General features: G+C 37.2%; 1 protein-coding gene across 2 annotated transcripts in view; it reads left to right on the top strand.

The window, feature by feature from the left end:
• Window positions 1-22,021, top strand: part of USP37 (ubiquitin specific peptidase 37) — a 102,641-nt gene that overhangs the window by 57,375 nt on the left and 23,245 nt on the right. For both annotated transcript variants that reach the window (XM_047083468.1, XM_047083469.1), the window contains exons 14-19: window positions 2,274-2,391; window positions 3,693-3,772; window positions 6,056-6,220; window positions 7,881-7,946; window positions 10,608-10,749; window positions 13,423-13,678. In XM_047083468.1, coding sequence (XP_046939424.1) covers window positions 2,274-2,391; window positions 3,693-3,772; window positions 6,056-6,220; window positions 7,881-7,946; window positions 10,608-10,749; window positions 13,423-13,678 — 827 coding nt within the window. The remainder of the gene's footprint in view (window positions 1-2,273; window positions 2,392-3,692; window positions 3,773-6,055; window positions 6,221-7,880; window positions 7,947-10,607; window positions 10,750-13,422; window positions 13,679-22,021) is intronic.

Here is a 22,021-nt window from a genome sequence, read left to right on the forward strand (position 1 = left end):
TAGCATTTATCACTAACATACTATACATATTACTTACATATTTTTTATTGCCTTTTTCCTCCAGTATAGCTTTGTGCAGGGAGGTATTCTATCTTGGGTTTGTTCATTGCTGCAACTTCAGTGCTACTAGAACAGTTTCTGGCAGATAGGAGGCATATTTAGTGATGCGTAAGAAATTGCCCAAATTTATCAGCTTTTAAACAATATCTGCTAATTAATTCACAGCTCCATAGGTTAGAAGTCTAGGCAAGGTGTGGCCACGTTCTCTGCCCATGGTATCAGAGGCTGAAATCAAGGTGTTCCATGTTCTCATCTGGATCCCCCTCTAAGCTCTTTAAGGTTGTGGGCAGAATTTAGTTCTTTATGACTGTAGCAGTGAAGTCCCCATTTTCTTGCTGGCTGTTGGCTGGAACTACCAATTTCCTAAAGGCTGCCTGTAGTTTCATGCTCTGTGGCTTTCTTTTCTTTCTTTTTTTTTTTTTTTTAATGTTTATTTATTTTTGAGACAGAGAGAGAGCATGAACGGGGGAGGGGCAGAGAGAGAGGGAGACACAGAATCGGAAGCAGGCTCCAGGCTCTGAGCCATTAGCCCAGAGCCCGACGCGGGGCTCGAACTCACGGACCATGAGATCGTGACCTGAGTTGAAGTTGGACGCTTAACCGACTGAGCCACCCAGGCGCCCCTCTGTGGCTTTCTTAGGCAATTCATAGCAGTTGCTTTCTTTCGGGTCAGCAGTAGTGTCTCTGTCTTTGAATCCCTGACTTCCTCTATTTCATATCTCTAGATTCAGATTTAAAGAGCTCATGTGATTAGATCTGAGCTACTCAGATAATCTCCTTTTTTACCAACTCAACATTAGGATTAGTAACATTAATCATATTTGTAAAATCCCTTTGTCATGTAAAGTAACATCATCTTGGGAGTGATAGCTCATCACAGTCACACATTCTCTTAAAGGGGATGGAGTTATACAAAGGCAAGGGTCGTCTTAGAATTCTGCCTATTAGAGAGGGACTCAAATATTTGTTGAATGAACAAATATATTCTGATGATCTCCAGTCTTCAACTATGGCAGTAGAGAACTAGGGCAGGAGATTGAATATTACTAAAAATGCTGATATGCAGATAGAAGGAAAAACATCAGCTAAAACTATTCAAAGGAAGTGAATTTACTTCCAGATAAATACAGAGTTTTGATCTCTGAGCCCATTTTTAAAAATTCTGTAGAAATACATCCAATAATAGCGGCACCTAGGTAGCTCAGTCGGTTGAGCATCCAACTTTGGCTCAGGTCATAATCTCGCAGTTCACAAATTAGAGCCCCACATCAGGCTCTCGGCTGTCTGTGCAGAGCCCACTTGGGATCCTCTGTCCCTCCCCTCTCTCTCTGCTCCCCCCGCAAATAAAATAAAAACATTAAAATACATATATATATATATATGTATGTATATATATATATCTCCAATAATCAAACAGGTCTGACAGAAGTTTACCAAAAACACATAGAATTTTTATTTATTGTATTTCTTTTTTTCAGTGCAAAAAGGTATTTTTGTTAAAGCACAGGGACATGACCTGTGGGCAGAAAGAGTATCCGAACACATAGAATTTTTGAAGCATCACTGCTTGTGTAGTCAAAAGCTGGAAACAATCCAAATGTCCATCAGTAGTATTGTGGATAAATAGCGGCATGCTCAAAACAGGTTAATGTGAGCCAGCAATAAAGATGGGTTATAACCACATGCAGCAAGCATGGTTGAACTTACAATCATGTTGAACAAGAGAGACTACAGAAAACGTAGGTTCAAAAACAGGCGAAACTCATCTGTTGTGTTGGAAGTTAGGATAATAGTTACCTTTTGGGAGAAAGGGATAGTGATTGGGAAGGAGCATGTGAGGGGGCTTCTAGGGACCTTATAATATTTTATTTCTTGATTTGAGTGGTGTTAACTGATCACTCATGAAACTGTACACCTTTGGTTCACTTTTCTGTATGTTATGCTTCAGTTTTGTTTTTTTAACTTTTGGGGCTTTAAAAAAAAATAAAATGTAAGAACTTAGCGTTCTAATGAAGTATTTAAACACTTGCAGTTGAGTTTCTTCCTGTGTTGATTTCATAAAGGTGAAGTCCACTGTGTTGTACATTGCTTACGCCTAGTCCTAGTCTGTTGGTGCCTGATGAGGGAAACAGTGTTTCTGAAGTCTAGTTGTATTTATTTTGTATTGCATAGTTAGACTTCTAAATGCTCCCATTTGTCTTTTATTCATACAGATGTGGAGAGATTATTCCCAAAAGAGAACAGTTTAATGACCTCTCCATTGACCTTCCTCGAAGGAAAAAGCCACTCCCTCCTCGTTCAATTCAAGATTCTCTTGATCTTTTCTTTAGGGTAAGTAATATCTTTTGGTATTTTCACATAACTAAATTTTATATATCATAGATAATAGTATTTGAAATTGGTTTCTTTAAGGCAGAGTTTCAACAAATAGATATGAAGGGAAAACAAATAAGAAATATTTTTAAAAAGTATTTTTAAAAGCTTGATAAACCTGGTCGTTAATTTGTTGAAGAAGACTGTTGATTGCTTAAGTAGATTATACATTTAACTCAATAGCAGGTGTTTTAGACCACCTTACAAGCAGTTACTTGTAAACAAGTACCAGCTTGAAGCATATGCTAAAATTTGGTAGTAGTGGTAAAAATTGGAGACACGATGTAAGTTTGTATCTAAGATCTGAGGAATGAAAAAATACTCTTTGCTTTTCCTTAGGTGGTATGTACCCTATTAGAAACAAAAGGGAAAAGTCATGTATATCCAAGGCTATAGATAAATATGTTTCTGTGATTTACTCTTAGAGATATTCAGCAAGTTTTGGGGGCATAATTGGACCTATTGTGTAGCTGTCCTTATAACTGATGGAAATTTGCCAGGATCACCCTTTGTCTATTTAATAGTGGTTCTTGTTTTGTTGTAGCAAATGGGCAGCGTTGTCTTCCTAAGGTTAAAAAAAAAAAAATTCTGTTCTTTAAATGATGAACATTCAGCTCCACCCAAAGATAAATACTCTGCTTTTCTTTTTGTTTTATCATTCCTTACTATTCCTGTTATTATCATAGAATTTGAAGCTTTTCCTGTGTATCTTTTACCCCCGTTTTTTAAGGATTTCTTGTTTCAGTTTTCTCTAGGTAATGATATCCACCCCAAACTTTGGTCCTTTTAGAGCAGTTGTTCTTAGTGGGCTGTCACCAGAAGATTGAGTTCCATTATAAGAAAGGGGTAGAGTTACACCTAACAGACCAGGAACTCCGCCTAACCTGAAGGTGATCTTATCTCTGCTATGGCCAAATGTTAAAATCTGGATATACTCTTGGCAGTGGTTCTTGTGCATCCATGGGGAAAAGGTTGAGAATCTGCTACTGTAGAGTCTAGTTGCTATCATAAATTGAGATGTTTCCATGGTAAAAAAGGAAATTAGGAATTCTGAAATAGGGCATGATATTATAAGATGACTGTTTTGAGGATTAGGTCTTAATTTAGTAAGGCTTGTGGCTCTAGACACAAAATTTAAACTGGTCGGAGTTGTCATTGCACTGAACTAGTAGTATGACTAGAGAAGAGTATTAGCATTGAATGGGGTAATGCTGATTCAACTTCATGCTTCTTTATTTTTCCCTATCGTCTTTTTACAGGCAGAAGAACTTGAGTATTCCTGTGAGAAGTGTGGTGGGAAGTGTGCTCTTGTCAGGCACAAATTTAACAGGCTACCCAGGTAAAGTTAATTGCTCTTCAGTTTTTCTTCTTTGAAGTATTTACAGATATTACTGAATAAGCGAGGCTCACCAGAATGGATTGGTAAAGCAAAGCGGAGATGTGAGAGGGTAGGGGGAGGGAAGTTAGAATGCTCTTCCATTATAAAGGAAGAATATTTGGAATGCTGAAGAAGGGAAGTCACTTGAGAGTCCCCAGAAGATGGCAGGAAGAGGATGTGGCTGGTGAGACTTTGGACCAGTGGTAGGGATCAGCTAGTACATTTTTAATTTGGTAATGTATAACATTCAGTTGTAATTTGTTGTTTGGTTATGTGCTAGTCTCCCTCTCTTATCCTGAGCCTTCAGTGAAAATCTGCCACAAACACATGATAGGGTGTGCATGAACATAAAACAAGAAGAGTAATTTTCTACAAAGGATCTTGTAAGTTAGTAAGTTTCCTATAATCTAAACAGTTCTGAATTAGGAATGAAATTAACTTGTATTAGCTCTGTGTAAACATACATAAAACCAAACTAGTTAGACACAATGTGATGTGATGATAGTGCAGCTTTTAGTTCTTTCCAAGAATAGATCTCAACCACAAACAAGGTTATTATTAAGTATTTATGTGGCACTTTGCCTGCAGAGTGCATTACTTTCTTTTATTAGCTTCTCTTTTCTGTAAGCATAGGATTTCTGGAACCTAGCCCCTAGAGACTAGAGATTAGTTCTTTTACATTCCATAATCTTCTTGCTAGAAAATGAATTTCTTTTAAAGGAATGACTTTCTAAATCAGCAGTATTGTTATGTTGACCACTTTTTACTCAAGAGATTTAGTCTTTTCCTATTTGTGAGTGTTTTGAGGCAGGAGGTGGGAGGGAGCAAACCTTAAGGCAAGGGATTGATTGTTATCAGTTATCATTAACTAAGGAAAGCAGTGTATAGTTTTAAATACTCATTTGACCTGGCAAGCTGAATGTCTGTTCCCTTTTCCAGTGGCTAGCTGTTTGGTCTTTTAAGGGGAAAAAAAATACGGGAATTATTTTCCTTGGTTTTCTATTTTTTCTGGTAGGTCACTTATGTTACAGGATAATTCTGAACTTTAGAAGCCTTTGTATCATAAATCCAGATTATTGGACTTGCTCTGTTTTTGTTCATTTCAGTATTAAATCCAGTCTACTTTTATTCTTGATGTGCCTGGTGTCTTTATCAAATATGTTCAATTTTAGTCTACTTTATCTTTATAGATCAGTGATTTTGACTATCATCTATCTATCTGTTTCATAGTACCTTTTTTTGGTAGGATTATATGAAACTTTAGTCAAAATATTTGACATTTGACATGAGTTTTTATTTCTTCGTATCATTTGGATCCTTATGTTCTCTTAGGTTATGAATTTGAAGATTATGAGTTCTAGCATACTTTTTAAAGAGGAATGCAGTCAGTAACTTCAGTTTATAATTTTTTTTAGTTTGTGGCTTCTGTGAAAAGCTATGTACGGTAAGAAAGAAAACAGATTTCCATAAATCAGACATTTTGCCTAAAATTGAGGTTTATTCCCATAAGAGTTCTGAAATTCAAATTTTAAAGTGTTCTTGTGGGCTGTGAGATATATTTAGTCCATCTAGCAGAGATTATGGTCTGTATCACAGGTGAAAAGGTTGGCACAATAGTAACTAAAAAGAAGTGCTTCTACAGAGCTAAAAAGCCTTTTCAGACCCACAAGCCAGATTTGGCATGTACATTTTGTAGAACTTTTTGCAGAGAAAAAAGTGGAGAAAACTTTTTCTCTCTTAGCTCTCTCCAGAGAAGGTGCTACACTGAAGTAAGAGTAGTTCTTGTCAAAAATCATTTTGAAAAACTTAATGTTCACCCTCAAACATAAGGGCTGTTTAACACTTTAATTAAATTACCAGTAATGGTTATATAACACCTATTTTTTTTGTAAACTACATCACATTGAAGTAAATAAGGATTTAACCCAGTAGCACATTTTAAAATAAAATGCGTTTTATTTGGTGTTTTTGTTTTCTTTTTTTCTGGGAACATTATAAATATTTTACCCAAACCTCACTTATCCACCTTATGCCCATGTCTTATTTTTACTTATATAGTGGTGCCTGGCACATGGCAGATATTCAGTAAATGTTTTTTGAAGGATCTTTAGTTTAGCCAAATGTATTCTTTAAGTCAAAAGCTATGTAACATGATTAGTTACAGTGATCTCTTTTCACCTGTAAGAGAGCTAGCTAGTATCTGTTAGGTGTCAGCTAATAATGTCATCATGTCCTGTTTTTCAGGATTCTCATTCTTCATTTGAAACGATACAGCTTCAACGTCACTCTCTCACTTAACAACAAGATTGGGCAGCAAGTCTTCATTCCAAGATACCTGACCCTGTCCTCTCATTGCACTGAAAGTACAAAACCACCTTTCACCCTTGGTTGGAGTGCACATACGGCAATGTAAGTCCTTGAGAGAGAATTTCTTTATCTTCCCTTTTGAAGTTAAGGGGCTTTAATATCTGATCAAAACAATGACTGAACTAGATAACATGACTCCCCGGTAAAATCAGACCAAGAAGGAGATTTTAATTTTGCTTTATTTTAGGATTTTGTGTTAAGTTACTTCTTTATGGAAGTAATTAAATAAAATGCTTAAAATTTTTCCAAGTGCATTAATTGCCTTTCATAAAAAGTTACCTTTTTAGAGAGTACACTTACTCTCTTAGATTACTAGAAGATAAGCTTGATACATTTTAGGAATATAAATTGGAATTTGCATGTTCATAAAAGTTACCTGAACACTAAAAAATAAATAAATAAAAAGTAACCAATTCCTGTGTTCTTTCCCTAGAAATTCTGTTTCAGTAGATCTGAGAAAATCAGTATTTTTAACAATGCCTTTGCTGACTGTCTGGAATATGCAAGTTTGAGAAATAGTATACTAAATGTTATGCCAGGGCCCCCCAGATTGATTGGGTCTTCATAAATGTATCATCACCAGTGTGAGTGAAGAACTTTTGTGGCTCCTAGAAGTTTTTCCATGAGAAAAGTAGTAACCGTTACTTTTGATCTTGCTTCATCGCATATGCTGGGAAAACCATAGGACTTCTCTGAATGTAGCTCTTCCTTCTGCATACTTGGATTACTTTGGAGCCATGTACTGTAGTTCTTTTTTATACTTGAACTCTAATTTGGTAGAATCATAAAGTTCTCAAACTTTAGAGGTGAAAAAGGATCGTAGAGATTTTGTCTAAATTTTTAATTTTACAGAGAAGATCCAAGAAGATTAAGTGATTTTCTTAAGGTTATGCAGTTAGCAACTGGAAGAACCAGGTCTCTTGGCTAAAGTGGAATAGACCTTTCAGAAAGTGAATGAACGTTTGCTAACATGAATTGATGCCTTTTTATAAAATGTATTTCCCTTGGATTAGAAATGGACATATATACCACATCATATAAGTTTATCCTAAAGGCCTCAATGGGTCTACTTACTAATAAAGACATTTTCCCAGAGTCTTAGTGTTTCTGGAATTTCTCTTACGGCCTTTCTTCAGAATTTGTTTCTGCTTCATGCAAAGTGCCCACTGCTGGTAGAACTGTTACTCTTTCTGGCCATTAGTATAGGCGGTTTATTTCACAGGCTGAAACCAGGCTGTATGACTGACTCCACAATTGAATAGCTTTAAGCCTGGACACATTCTTTGACCTGTCTGTAGGGAATATAACAGGATGGTTGTGAACATTAAATGAGGTAATACACGTGAGCTCTTACTACAGTGTCTGATAGCCAGTAAGTCCTCAATAAATGAGAGCTATTATTATTTTATTGCTTAAAAGTAAAGAACTGAGACAAGATAATTTTTCCAAAGTTGTCCTCTTCATATGCATTCCCTTTGACTTCATTTCCAATGCTGTTTATTTAGATCATTGGATCAGGAAGAGCCTAGAGATGGTATCTTGTTTTCTCTTTTGGCTTCTATTGCTAGTAGAAGTAGTATAATTTTTTGCTTTTCAAAAGGATACATAAGGGACTATAGTATAGAATAATTCGTTTTATAAGTTAAATATATATTTTAGTAATGTAATTATATACATTATATATTTTCTAATTTTCTGATAGTTCTAGACCATTGAAAGCCTCTCAAATGGTGAATTCCTGCATCACCAGCCCTTCTACACCTTCAAAGTGAGTTATATTTCTTGTGTACCCAAAATTTGTATTTTTAAGGATTTGGCTTGCCCTAATTTCTGAGATTATCCCTTCCCCTTTTCTTTGTTTCTCTTTGCATGATAACTGCTCTGTATTACTATACTTTGTAATTTTCCTGAATCTGCCTTAAACTGTAATGTAGGGTATAACAAAGTCTTTAATAGTGAAGCACATTCAGATGATCCTCTCAAAATTTTGTTTTTAAACTTAAGTCATCTGTTAATATGTAATATTTTCATCCCACAACTGTAGAAATTAACTGATGACAAGGAATTTTAAGGATTGAAGAGATAAAATAACCCCTGTTGGTGTAAAGCACTATTCCTCAAAAATACACCTGGAAATCCCAAATTATCTTTTCGCCTGTTGCTAGCCAGTCTGGGACTTCCTTGTTTTAGACACTTAACTGGCGCAGTTCTGATAGGGAGCAAGAAAACAAACACACAGTGAAATGTAGCTATTCTACAAATGTTTTATATTTTTTACTTAAAATGGAAAAGTTTGTCCAAGAAGAGAAGAAAATACTTTTTTTAAATATATCTCCTCTGTGATTTAACTAGAACCACAGTTCCTGATTAGACAATTCTAAATGACTTGGTTGTCATTTATCTTTAAAATTAAACACTTTGTTGTTTAAGGGCTTTGGGGGGCTAATATAACCATAAAATGACATTTGGGAACTGCTATTTTCTTTTCCTCCTGTTAATTATTTTTCAGTGCAATTAAAACCAGATGACTAACATGACTAGAAATCTGAAATGGTACCGATATGAATACTCTTGCCCGTTCTCAAGATACAAATGAGCAATACCACTTGGCTGCTTAGAAAGTGAGCAAGTGATGCATTTACAGGATGAATATTTTTCCTTACTACAGGCAAGCTGCCTTCTGTGAATATAGTAATTATTAATGGAATGCACTCTTTATGTACCAAATCACTATAGTTTCAAGAAAGAGATGGTTTCATTGGGCATCATTATATTTGGCATGGTCATCTGTTCTCCAGGGTCTACTGGTATGAGAATTTGAGAGCTGATCAATAAAGGATAATTAATTAGGCCCTAGAAGACCTGTCATGCCGATCAAACTTAAAAGAGGCTGAGTTATGAATAAGAATACCATTGGTTCCTCTACAATGTCCTTTGTCACATTTGACCCTGGTATTTTAGTGGCCAGGTGTCACCCTCCTTTAGCAAAGTATTTACATGCATAAACAAATTAATACATTCAGTTTTGCTTGGTGAGCATGAAATCAGAAATGAGGAATTAAGACGGCTGATTGGCTATTTCTAAGTTATGCTAAAAACCCTTTTGAACACCTAATGGGAGGCTATTCAAGTGTGTAGGCTGGAGTGCAGTGATATCCTGGGTGCTCTCAGCCACAGACTATGTTTGGGTTTATCACTGACCACTTGCCTCTTTTCTTTGATCTACATTGCTATGCGATCCTCCTGGTTTCCATTGTGGCCTCTTATTTCTTGGTGCCATCATTCTATATGTTTATTTACAATTTTTACATTTAGATGAATTGCATTTTTCCAATTTCCATTTTACTTTTTTTTTTTTTTTTTTAGTATAGTATACAAATTTACGTTAACCTTCATCAAAGAAAATTCGTGCTCTTTGACCTTTTCCACTTTTTCTTTTAGTTTATTTTCAGCTCACTTAGAAGACAATGCAGTAACACCTTACTTATCTGGTATCATTAAAGAATGATATTTTATGTAGCCAAAGCTTGCCTTTTTAAGCATCCATCTTTAAAATGCTTAGCCATTTTAGATGGTTCTGTACTCTGTAACCTTACAGAATTCTTTATATTCTTAAATAAAATAAACTGAAGGTAATTTAAATATATTTTAATGACTTAGAATCAGCATTATGAGTATCACCTATTACACTGTGTTTTAATATGATCATGCCCTCAGAGGCTTTTAATTCTTACAAAACAGTTTATATTAAATGACTTTATAGTTCTTTATTGCCCTTTTTGTGGTTATTCTCTCTCATTTCCTAGCTCTCATTTCTTGATGAACTTGCTACCTTATTTTATGCACCATTTCCTGGGAAAGAAAGGGTCCCTGTCTAAAGAGTAAAGTGCATGGGCTTTGAAACTACTGCTTTCCTGAGAAGCCTTTTTTCTTAGTTTTGAATCCCTGCGTTCTGGAAACTAGAGGTTGCCGGAAGTCTGACTTACATATAATTGGATAAGTGGAATGTTACTGTTAATTTTAGAATACATGGATCATAATTAAAAAGATCAAAAATTAGTCCTCATGCACAAAGTTGTCAAAAACATTTATTCATTGCCATGTCTGCATGCATTCAGTAGAGTACTTGCTTTATAAAACCAAAAACTACTTTGGGGTTGATCATTAAAAGAAAAAAGGCACAAAGTGATTGGTTTACGGATGATATATAATAGCATAAGAATTGTCTAATTTTCAAAGCATGGCTGTTTTGGAGTGGGGCAAAGGTAATGCTTAAATATATCTCTTCTGTATCCTTTTTTCTCTGTAAATCATTTTCCATAATGGAAAAGTTTTTTGTTTTATTTTGGTATTATATGCATCAAGGAAATAACAAGGACAAGTATTTATTTATCAGACTCATATAGGTTTTTATTTTCTTAAATTACAGGAATTTCACCTTCAAATCCAAGAGTTCCTTGGCTTTATGCCTTGATTCCGACAGTGAGGATGAGCTAAAACGCTCTGTGGCCCTTAGCCAGAGACTTTGTGAAGTGTCAGGCTGTGAACAACAGCAGGAAGACTTAGAAAAAGTAAGTAATTTCTCATCAAAATACTTGGCAAATATTTGTATAGCTCTTACTGTCCAAACACATGCCTTTATAACCAGCATCAGCAAACATAATACATACACAGGGTAGATCATAAACTTAATGGATCTGTTGAAACACTAGTTTTAAAGAGTGTACTTTCTATAACTATAAAACAGTCTGTTTAAAAATGGATTGGGATTTAAGTTACTCTTTTTTTTTTTTAATGTTTATTTATTTATTTATTGAGAGAGAGAGAGCGTGCAGGGGAGGGGCAGACAGAGAGGAAGACACAGAATCCGAAGGAGGCTCCAGGCTCTGAGCTGACAGCACTGAGCCTGACACGACACTCAAACTCACAAACTGTGAGATCATGACCTGAGCTGAAGTCAGACGCTTAACTGACTGAGCCATCCAGATGCCCCTGGGATTTTTTTTTTAATTGAAGTATAATTGACATATTTGTTTCAAGCATACAGCATAATGATTCAATATTTGTATGTATTGCAAGAATATCACCACAGTAAGTCTAGTTAACATCTGTTACCATACACAGTTACCTCCCCCCAATTTTTTTTCTTAATGAGGACTTCTAAGATCTGTTGTCTTATGCAGCTTTCAAATATGCATATAATATATATATATTTTAATGTTTATCTGTTTTTGAGACAGAGAGAGAGAGAGAGAGAGAGACAGAGTGTGAGTACACAAGGAGCAGAGACTAGTGAAGACACAGACTCTGAAAGTAGGCTCCAGGCTCTGGGCTGTCAGCACAGAGCCCAACACAGGGCTCAAACTCACGAACTGTGAGATCATGACCAGAGTTGAAGTCAGATGCTCAACTGACTGAGCCACCCAGGTGCCCCACAACAGATTATTAACAATAGCCTAATTCTGTACATTACATCCTCATGACTTATTTATTTTATAACTGGACGTTTGTACCTTTTGGCCTGCTTTACCCACTTCACACCAGCACCCGCGCGTGCACACACACACACACACACACACACACACACACTCGCACACACCACCTATTGTCCCTAGCAACCACTAGTCTGTTTCTACATCTATGAGCTCGGTGGGAAGTTTTTTGTGTTTTTCAGATTCCATGTGTAAGTGAGATCATATGGTACTTGTCTTTTTTTGACTTATTTCATTTAGTGTAATAACTTCAAAATCTATCCATGTTGTTGCAAATGGCAAGATTTCATTTCTTGTTTGTGGTGGAATAGTATTCCATTGTATATGCCACATTTTTACTTATCTATTGATGGACACTTAAGTTGTTTCCAGGATTGAGACTTAAGAAATGAAAGTTGTTACAGGTTCAGAGCTACTTTCACATATTGGTCCCGAAATAATTACTCATTTTTTTTAATACTAATTTTTAATATATGGGAGACTCTAGTAAACGTTTTACATCAACAGGCCAACCAGGTCATCTAAAGGTTTAAATAATTGAGGTGTCTGGGTGGCTCAGTCGGTTAGGCGTCCGACTTCGGCTCAGGTCATGATCTCACAGTTCGTGAATTCGAGCCCCGCATTGTGCTCTGTGCTGACGGCTCAGAGCTTGGAGCCTGCTTCAGATTCTGTGTCTCCCTCTCTCTGTCTGCCCCTCCCCACTCACACTCTGTCTCCCTCTGTCTCAAAAATAAACATTAAAAAAAAAATTTTTTTTTTTTAATTTAAAGGTTTAAATAATGGATGTGAGAAGGTGTAACTTCATCATTTTCAATCTTGACACATAATAATAGTTAATACCTTGAAGTTACAAGCTTCTCTAGGAGTTTGCATCATCTCGTGTGACTGATTTTAAATCTCCCTTTTGGTTAGGTAACACTTTAATATAAAAATAACATAACACTTTAATATAAACTTTAATATAAATAATTATATTTATAAACACTTTATATTAATAAAGTGTTAATAAAATAATAAAATTAATAAACACTTTAATAAAATTAATAAACACTTTAATATAAACACTTTAATATAAAAATAACAATTTAATAGTTATTTTTTATTGACTTGTTTCCCATCTAATTTCAAAGCTAAAGATAGTTTGTGGTTGCTCACCCTGAATGAGAAATGAAAGTCAGAATGAGAAATGAAAGTCTTTGATTTTTGCTCACATCATGATCTCATGATTAATGGGATTGAACCCCACCTTGGGCTCTGCTCTGACAGCGTGGAGCCTGCTTGGGTTTCTTTCTCTCCCTCTCTCTGCCCCCCTCTACTTGTGCATGTGCACACACTTGCACTCTCTCTCAAACGTGAAAAAAAGTTTTTAGTTATAATAAGAATAAAAGTAAATATGAGGTGTAGTGAAAACATTTCTAGTGTAGTACACGTGTAACTGAAAGAAAATACACCAAAGATACCTGTAGGAATTATCCCTGAGTGATGGATTTTGAGTGAATTTGTTTTATTATTTTTAGGTATTTTCTAAATTTCTACAAAGAGCATACTTAATAAAATGAACCTGTGTCCCCGTGTATTTATTTAAAAGAAAATTAGGCTTGCCAGTGAGTTTATATGTTGGTTATTGATTGTTAAATAACCTAAAACTTCAAAGAAAGGAAACTTTTTAGAAATAAACTTCTCACTTTAAACTCTAAGACTGCTATATTCATAGGCATTCTGGTTTCCTCTAAAAGTAACTCTCTTCTTCAGGATTCCAAATCATGCAGAATAGAGCCTGATAAGTCTGAATTGGAAAACTCTGGATTTGATGGGATGAGTGAAGAAGAGCTTCTAGCAGCTGTTTTAGAGATAAGTAAGAGAGAAGCTTCACCATCCCTGAGTCATGAAGATGATGATAAACCAACCAGCAGCCCAGATACTGGATTTGCAGAAGATGATATTCAAGAAATGCCTGAAAATCAAGACCCTGTGGAAACGGAGAAGCCCAAAACACTTGCAGAGCCTGGTAGGTTTAATGAAAAGAATCATCTGTTATCATCTGTTAAGGCACAGCGGTGTTCTGTAGCCTTATTGGGACAAGCAGCTTCTCAATAATGGGAGGTGAAATGAATCTGTGTAACAAGGCTAATAATATTTTCATGCTTCCCCCCCCCCCCAAAGCAGTTTAAAAAATGAGGAGTAAATATTTTGAGTAGTATCCAGAGGCTGCTGGTAAAGTATGCCTTATCCCTTTAAGTGTACATCAAAAGAAAAGTTAGGATTCCTTTGTGCACATAAGTAAATGTGTCATTTTTTGGCCACTTTTTTCCTCACCACTGCTCTCTCAGAAATTTGTATAATTCTTTCCTCATTTTTCTGTATTTGAATTTGTACTGAGTTTTAGTGTATAAATTGAGTTCTCCATTCTTTGGGTTCATCCCTTTATAATGATAGAAACACCACTGAACTAAGGTCAAGTTTTGAGCCTCTAATCTTTTTTTTTTTTTTTTTTAAGCTTATTTATTTTGAAGGAGAGCACATATGAGCAGCAGAAGGCCGTGGGGGGGGGGGGGTGGCAGTGGGGAGAGAATCCCAAGCAGGCTCAAACTCATGACCTTGAGATCGTGACCTGAGTCAGATGCTTAACCCACTGAGCCACCCAGGCACCCCTGAGCCTCTAATCTTGGCTGTACCACTGACTAGCTATGAATTTCTAAATAGGAGATTTAACCACTTTGACAGTCAGCTTTCTGATCACTGTATGGGGATACACCAGGCATGCTTTGGAAAGTTGTGATTAGAATGTTAGATCAAATATACATATATTGTAAAGGGCTATATGGATAGAAAATTATTTTGTACTAATTATTTCTATTTTGTTATTTCTCAAATCTGTCAATGATAACAACAGAGCTGAGCCTCCTTGCCTTGTACTGTGGGTATTTTAACAGTTTTAGGTGTAAAACTTTTACTGTCTCTTCCTGTAACAATCTAATAGTTTTCTCCTGATATCCACATTATCTATTATCTGTGTAGCTGATGTGTTTCAGTACATCAAGCCTGAAATTTTGGAGATGAAGAGAACAGTAGTATATCATAATTATTTTCTGTATTCTTTGGGGTTAAGTCTTATCAACTGAGTTTATGTGCAAGTGAAAATAAGAATTAGTATATTCTCAGTTTAAATGGAAACAAAAAGCTGATGGTTTTTGGATCTGAGTGTTCCCTTTTTTTCTCTTTCTTGATGCAAGTATCCTTAGGAAATCCCTTTCTTTTCTTAAACTTATAGTCACCACCCTTACATATTATTGGTTAATATCAGTGCTTTTGCCTTTCACCAGTAATTCCTGCATTCACCTCTTCCTTCCACTTCTTTGCTCTTACATCTCCCTAAAATTAACAAAGGAAGTTATTCTTCTATACAATTAGTTCAACCTTATTATCTGTGCCAATGAGGGAGAACACTGAGTTATCAAAATCAATAACCACAGGTGGCTTGCAACTGTATAGGAGCTTTGGGAAGAGCAAACTTGTTAGTAAGTACTTTATATCCTTTTTGTAAAACTGTCTGTTCTCTAGCTCCTGTCTTCCCCAATTGGAGGCGAGCCTTTGTTGTGTTTCCCGTTTCATTAATGTCATGGTTCCATTCACCTTCTTACTATAACCGAAACCCAAAGACATTGCTTTTCCTGCAAACTTTTTTTTTTTTTTAATTTCTGGAAAATATAGACCAAGGACAGAAGTAGAGAGATGAGTATAATGAATCTTCACCCTTGTACCCATTATCAACAGTAATTATCAAAAAGTCAATCTTGTTTCATCTATACCCTATCTTCCTTCTCTACCCCATCCCCTAGATTATTTTTCTTAATGTTTATTTTGAGAGAGAGAGCGCAAGCAGAGGGAGAGAGAATCCCAGGCAGGCTCTGCGCTGTTTGCATGGAGCCTGACATGGGCTCAGTTTCACAAACCATGAGATCATGATCTCAGCTGAAATCAAGAGTCAGACACTCAACCGACTTAGACACCCAGGCACCCCTAGAAGTAAATCCAAGATATTAGATCATTTCATCAATAAAGATTTCAATGTCTCTAAAAGAGCTCCTTTTTAAGAAAACATATCTTCAATCCCATTATCATACTTTAAAAAATTAGCAGTATCAAATATGATCATATTCTCCATAAGTTTTTTACTTTAAAAATGTTCAGGGGCGCCTGGGTGGCGCAGTCGGTTAAGCGTCCGACTTCAGCCAGGTCACGATCTCGCGGTCCGTGAGTTCGAGCCCCGCGTCAGGCTCTGGGCTCATGGCTCAGAGCCTGGAGCCTGTTTCCGATTCTGTGTCTCCCTCTCTCTCTGCCCCTCGCCCGTTCATGCTCTGTCTCTCTCTGTCCCAAAAATAAATAAACGTTGAAAAAAAAAAATTAAAAAAAAAAATGTTCAAATCTAGAGAGAAATTGAATAGATACATCATTTAACATTTCGTCACATTTGCTTTCTTCCCTCACAGTGTGTGTGTGTGTGTGTGTGTGTGTGTGTCATTGTGTGTGTCTGTGTGTGTATGGTTGTGCAGCAGTTACCCAAAATTAGTATCTTAAAACAGCAATAACATTATCTCTCATAACTCTTGGATTGACTGGTCTTAGCAGCTCCTCTGCTTCCTGTGATGTTGGCTGGGGTTTGACTAGGTTGTAACATCCTAGATGGCTCATCTAAGCACCTTGGTGATGTTGGTTAGAAGAGTCTGCTGGGATGGCTAGATATCCTCTCCATTCTTTTTTCCCCTCCCCCTCTTCATCTTTTCATCTCTTCATGTAATCTCAGGGCCTCTCCTTCTCCTTGTGTTCTCTCTAGCAAGATAGCTAAGCTTCTTACATTACAGTTCAGGGCTCCCAAAAGCACAGAAGGGGAAGAAGCTACCAGGTCTCCTTTATTTAAGCTTAAAATTAGCACAGAATCAATTCCATCACATTTTGTTGCTTAAAGCACTCCCATGTTCACTGTGGGGGTGCCTACACAAGAGTAAAGAATACTGGTAGTAAGAGTACTGCGTAGTTCATTGGAGGCCATCTTTGCAGACTACATACATGTATGTATGCACTTTTTTTTCTTTCTTCCTTTTTTTTTTTTTTTAAGTTTTTTGTTTTTTATTTTTGAGAGAGAGAGTGCAAATCCCAAGCAGGCTCTGCATTGTCATCACAGAGCCTAATGTGAGGCTTAAACCCACAACCGTGAAATCATGACCTGAGCCGAAACCAAGAGCTGGACGTTCAGCTGAGCCACCCAGATGCCCTGTGTACTTTTCCTTTTTAAAGCAACTGTTTGGAATTGCAGGTATCATGATTCTTCACCCTAAAACACTTCAGCCTCAGTCTCCTAAATATATGGAAATTATTTTACATAACAGTTATCACACTTAGCAATATTAATGCTGTGTCCATCTATAATTCCAGTGTAGAGGCCACACACGTTTCTCCAGTTGTTCTCCAAAATATTTTTTATACTTTTTTTCCCCACCTAGAACCCAGAGTTTACCCACTGCATTTGATTGTTAGGTGTCTTTAGTATGTATTCACGGCCAGTTTTTTCTTTGAAAGGCTCCCATTGTGGATTGCCCTACTCTTCTTTAAGCATAAGTCGTTTTTTTGCATACCATAAAACTTCAGACCTTGGAGATGGGATGAGTTTTTTTTCTTGTTACTCACTGCCATCACCAGACCTCTGTCTCTTTTCATTCTACAAAAATCCCAGCTTCGGGGCGCCTGGGTGGCGCAGTCGGTTGGGCGTCCGACTTCAGCCAGGTCACGATCTCGCGGTCCGTGAGTTCGAGCTCCGCGTCAGGCTCTGGGCTGATGGCTCAGAGCCTGGAGCCTGTTTCCGATTCTGTGTCTCCCTCTCTCTCTGCCCCTCCCCCGTTCATGCTCTGTCTCTCTCTGTCCCAAAAATAAATAAACGTTGGAAAAAAAAAAATTAAAAAAAAAAAAAAATCCCAGCTTCTCGAAGTGTAAGACATTAAACTTTGCCACCTATCTATCTCTTCCTATAGCTGTCTTTTACCTTTCAGGTTCTCTCATCAACATCGTAGAGCCCTCAGCATCTTCATAAATGATCCTTTCAAAAGCCTGGTTTCTCAGTTCCTGATCTTAATTCCAAAGATCTTTTTTCCTACCCCATCTTGATCACTGACAGTAGTCCTGTTTTAGACCAGTGGTTCTCAGAGTATTTTCACAGATCATCAGTATCACGTGGGAAATTGCTGGAAATGCCATTAATGGCCCCACCCCAGACTTACTGAATAAGAAACTCTGGATGTAGGAGTTGGCATTCTGTGTTTTGACTCCCAAGTCATTCTGATGCATGCTAACGTTTGAGAAACCCTTCCCTTGACTTTGTCATCATCAGTAACTGTGCCACCTTTGAAATCTTGATTTCAGATACTTTCTCTCCATCCAACTTAACCTCGTGTCCTGTTCTGTTGTCAGTGATGACTTGATCTCATTACGGTTTCCAGTCATGGGCACCTGGGTGGCTCAGTTGGTTAAGTGTCTTGATTTCGGTTCAGGTTATGATTTCACAGTTCATGGGATCAAGTCCCGCCTTGGGCTCTGCACTGCAGTGCAGAGCTGCTTGGGATTCTCTCCCTCCCTCTCTCTGTCTCCACGCCTCCCCGCTCAGGCTTGTTCTCTCTCTCAAAAATAAATAAACTTTAAAAAAAAAAAAGAAAGAAAGAAAGAAAATAGATGTAATCAGATGAACATTCTGCCTTCACTTTTGTTATGGAGGAAATATCCCTGCTCTTTAAGGCCAGTCCCTCCATTCATATTCAGAATTTCATCCACTTGTTTCTTGACCTTCTCTCTTGAAATTATACCTTCTCTTCTGCATCAAGTCTTCCCTCTCTTGTAAATTACTCTTGTGTGCCTTAATCTCTAAAATGATTAAAAACCCATCTTTTTTTTTTTTTTAATGTTCATTTTTGAGAGAGAGAGGGAGGGAGGAAGGAAGAGGGGGAGGGGCAAAGAGAAGAAAACAGAGTATCTAAAGTGAGCTGTGTGCTGACAGCAGAGAGCTGAGAACCTGATGTGGGACTCAAACTCATGAACCACTCACAAACCTCGAGATCATGACCTGAGCCGAAGGCGATGCTTAACTGACTGAGCCATCCAAGTGCCCCTAAAAATCCATTTTTATTTTTATTTTTTAAAAATTTACATCCAAATTAGTTAACATATAGTGCAACAATGATTTCAGGAGTAGATTCCTTAGTGCACCTTCCCCATTTAGCCCATTCCCCTCCCACAACCCCTCCAGTAACCCTCAATTTGTTCTCCATATTTATGAATCTCTTATGTTTTGTCCCCCTCCCTGTTTTTATATTATTTTTGTTTCCCTTCCCTTATGTTCATCTGTTTTGTCTCTTAACGACCTCATATGAGTGAAGTCATATATTTGTCTTTCTCTGACTAATTTCATTTAGCATAATACCCTCCAGTTCCATCCACGTAGTTGCAAATGGCAAGATTTCATTCTTTTTGCTTGCCGAGTAATACTCCATTGTATATATATACCACATCTTTTTCCATTCATCCGTTGATGGGCATTTGGGCTCTTTCCATAATTTGACTATTGTTGATAGTGCTGCTATAAACATTGGGGTGCATGTGTCCCTTCGAAACAGCACACCGGTACCCCTTGGATAAATACCTAGTAGTGCAATTGCTGGGTCATAGGGTGATTTTATTTTTAGTTTTTTGAGGAACTGCCATACTGTTTTCCAGAGTGGCTGCACCAGCTTGCATTCCCACCAACAATGCAAAAGAGATCCTCTTTCTCCACATCCTCGCCAACATCTGTTGTTGCCTGAGTTGTTAATGTTAGCCATTCTGACAGGTGTAAGGTAGTATCTCATTGTGGTTTTGATTTGTATCTCCCTGATGATGAGTGAAGTTGAGCATTTTTTCATGTGTCGGTTGGCCATCTGGATGTCTTCTTTGGAGAAGTGTCTATTCCTGTTTTTTGCTCATTTCTTTCACTGTATTATTATTTGTTTCTTGGGTGTTGACTTTAATAAGTTCTTTATAGATTTTGGATACTAACCCTTTATCTGATACGTCGTTTGCAAATACCTTCTCCCATTCTGTCGGTTGCCTTTAGTTTTGCTGATTGTTTCCTTTGCTGTGCAGAAGCTTTTTAGTCTGTTGAGGTCCCAGTAGTTAATTTTTGCTTTTGTTTCCCTTGCCTCCGAAGACGCATTGAGTAAGAACTTGCTGCGGCCAAGATCAAAGAGGTTTTTGCCTGCTTTCTCCTCATGGATTTTGATGGCTTCCTGTCTTACATTGAGGTCTTTCATCCATTTTGAGTTTATTTTTGTGTATGGTGTAAGAAAGTGGTCCAGGTTCATTCTTCTGCATGTTGCTGTCCAGTTTTCCCAGCACCACTTGTTGAAGAGAAGAGACTGTCTTTATTCCATTGGATATTCTTTCCTGTTTTGTCAAAGATTAGTTGGCCATACGTTTGTGGGTCCATTTCTGGGTTCTCTGTTCTGTTCCATTGATCTGAGTGTCTGTTCTTGTGCCAGTAACATACTGTCTTGATGATTACAGCTTTGTAGTATAGCTTGAAGTCCAGGATTGTGATGCCTCCTGCTTTGGTTTTCTTTTTCAAGATTGCTTTGGGTATTCGGGGTCTTTTCTGGTTCCACACAAGTTTTAGGATTACTTGTTCTAGCTCTGTGAAGAATGCTGGTGTTATTTTGATAGGGATTGCATTGAATATGTAGATTGCTTTGGGTAGTATCAACGTTTTAGCAATATTTGTTCTTCCTATCCAGGAGCATGGAATCTTTTTCCATTTTTTTTGTGTCTTCTTCAATTTCTTCCAGAAGTTTTCTGTAGTTTTCAGTATGTAAATTTTTCACCTCTTTGGTTAGATTCATTCCTAGGTATTTTATGGCTTTTGGTGCAATTGTAAATGGGATCAATTCCTTGATTTCTCTTTCTGTTGCTTCATTGTTGGTGTATAGGAATGCAACCGATTTCTGTGTGTTGATTTTATATCCTGCAACTTTGCTTAATTCATGAATCAATTCTAGCAGTTTTTTGGTGGAATCTTTAGGGTTTTCCATATGGAGTATCATGTCTTCTGCGAAGAGTGAAAATTTGACCTCCTCTTGGCCGATTTGGATGCCTTTTATTTCTTTGTGTTGTCTGATTGCAGAGACTAAGACTTCTAATACTATGTTGAATAACAGGGGCAAGAGTGGACATCCCTGTCTTGTTCCTGACCTTAGGGGGAAAGCTCTCAGTTTTTCCCCATTGAGGATGATATTAGCGTTGGGTTGTTCATATATGGTTTTTATGATCTCGAGGTATGCTCCTTCTATCCCTACTTTCTTGAGAGTTTTTATCAAGAAAGGATGCTGTATTTTGTCAAATGCTTTCTCTGCATCTATAGAGAGGATCATATGGTTCTTGTCCTTTCTTTTATTATGTGATGAATCATGTTAATTGTTTTGCAGATACTGAACCAGCCCTGCATCCCAGGTATAAATCCCACTTGGTCGTGGTGAATAATTTTTTTAATGTATTGTTGGATCCAGTTGGCTAATATCTTGTTGAGGATTTTTGCATCCATGTTCATCAGGGAAATTTGTCTATAGTTCTCCTTTTTAGTGGGGTCTCTGTCTGGTTTTGGAATCAAGGTAATGATGGCTTCATAGAAAGAGTTTGGAAGTTTTCCTTCCATTTTTATTTTTTGGAACAGCTTCAAGAGAATAGGTGTTAACTCTTCCTTAAGTATTTGTAGAATTCCCCTGGAAAGCCATCTGGCCCTGGACTCTTGTTTTTTGGGAGGTTTTTGATTACGAATTTGATTTCCTTACTGGTTATGGGGTAAAAATCCATTTTTAAAAAACTCTCTTGTTACCATACATTCCCCTACTGCTACTGCTCTCTTTCTTTGTTCCACTCACAACAGAATTCTCTGAAAGTGTTTTATTCATTCTCTCTACTTTCTTACCACCACCCATTCTCTCACCAGCCCTCTGCAAGTGGGCTTTCTTCCCCATCACTCCCCTGAAATGGTTTATCAAGTTTACATTAGCAGTATTTCACATAATTCACCACTCCTTCCTTAACATTCAAAACTTTTATACATTTTTTTTTTTCTCTGAGCTTCCATGACACCCTGCTTGTCAGGGGGTTTTCTTCCTACTAAACCAAGTCACTTTAGTTTCCCTCCCCTCATCAGAACTCTGATTGTTGGAGTATTCCCAGAATACCATCCTTAGCTGTCTTTTTGCTACTGAAGCTCTCTCCCTGAGTGATCTCATATTTTACCACAGCCTCACATACCGATGAACTACCAAATTCA

The sequence above is a fragment of the Lynx rufus genome, unplaced genomic scaffold (assembly GCF_022079265.1).
Source record: "Lynx rufus isolate CCGP_SWC_20201006 ecotype Redwood Valley unplaced genomic scaffold, mLynRuf1.p SCAF_2, whole genome shotgun sequence".
Lineage (NCBI taxonomy): Eukaryota > Metazoa > Chordata > Mammalia > Carnivora > Felidae > Lynx > Lynx rufus.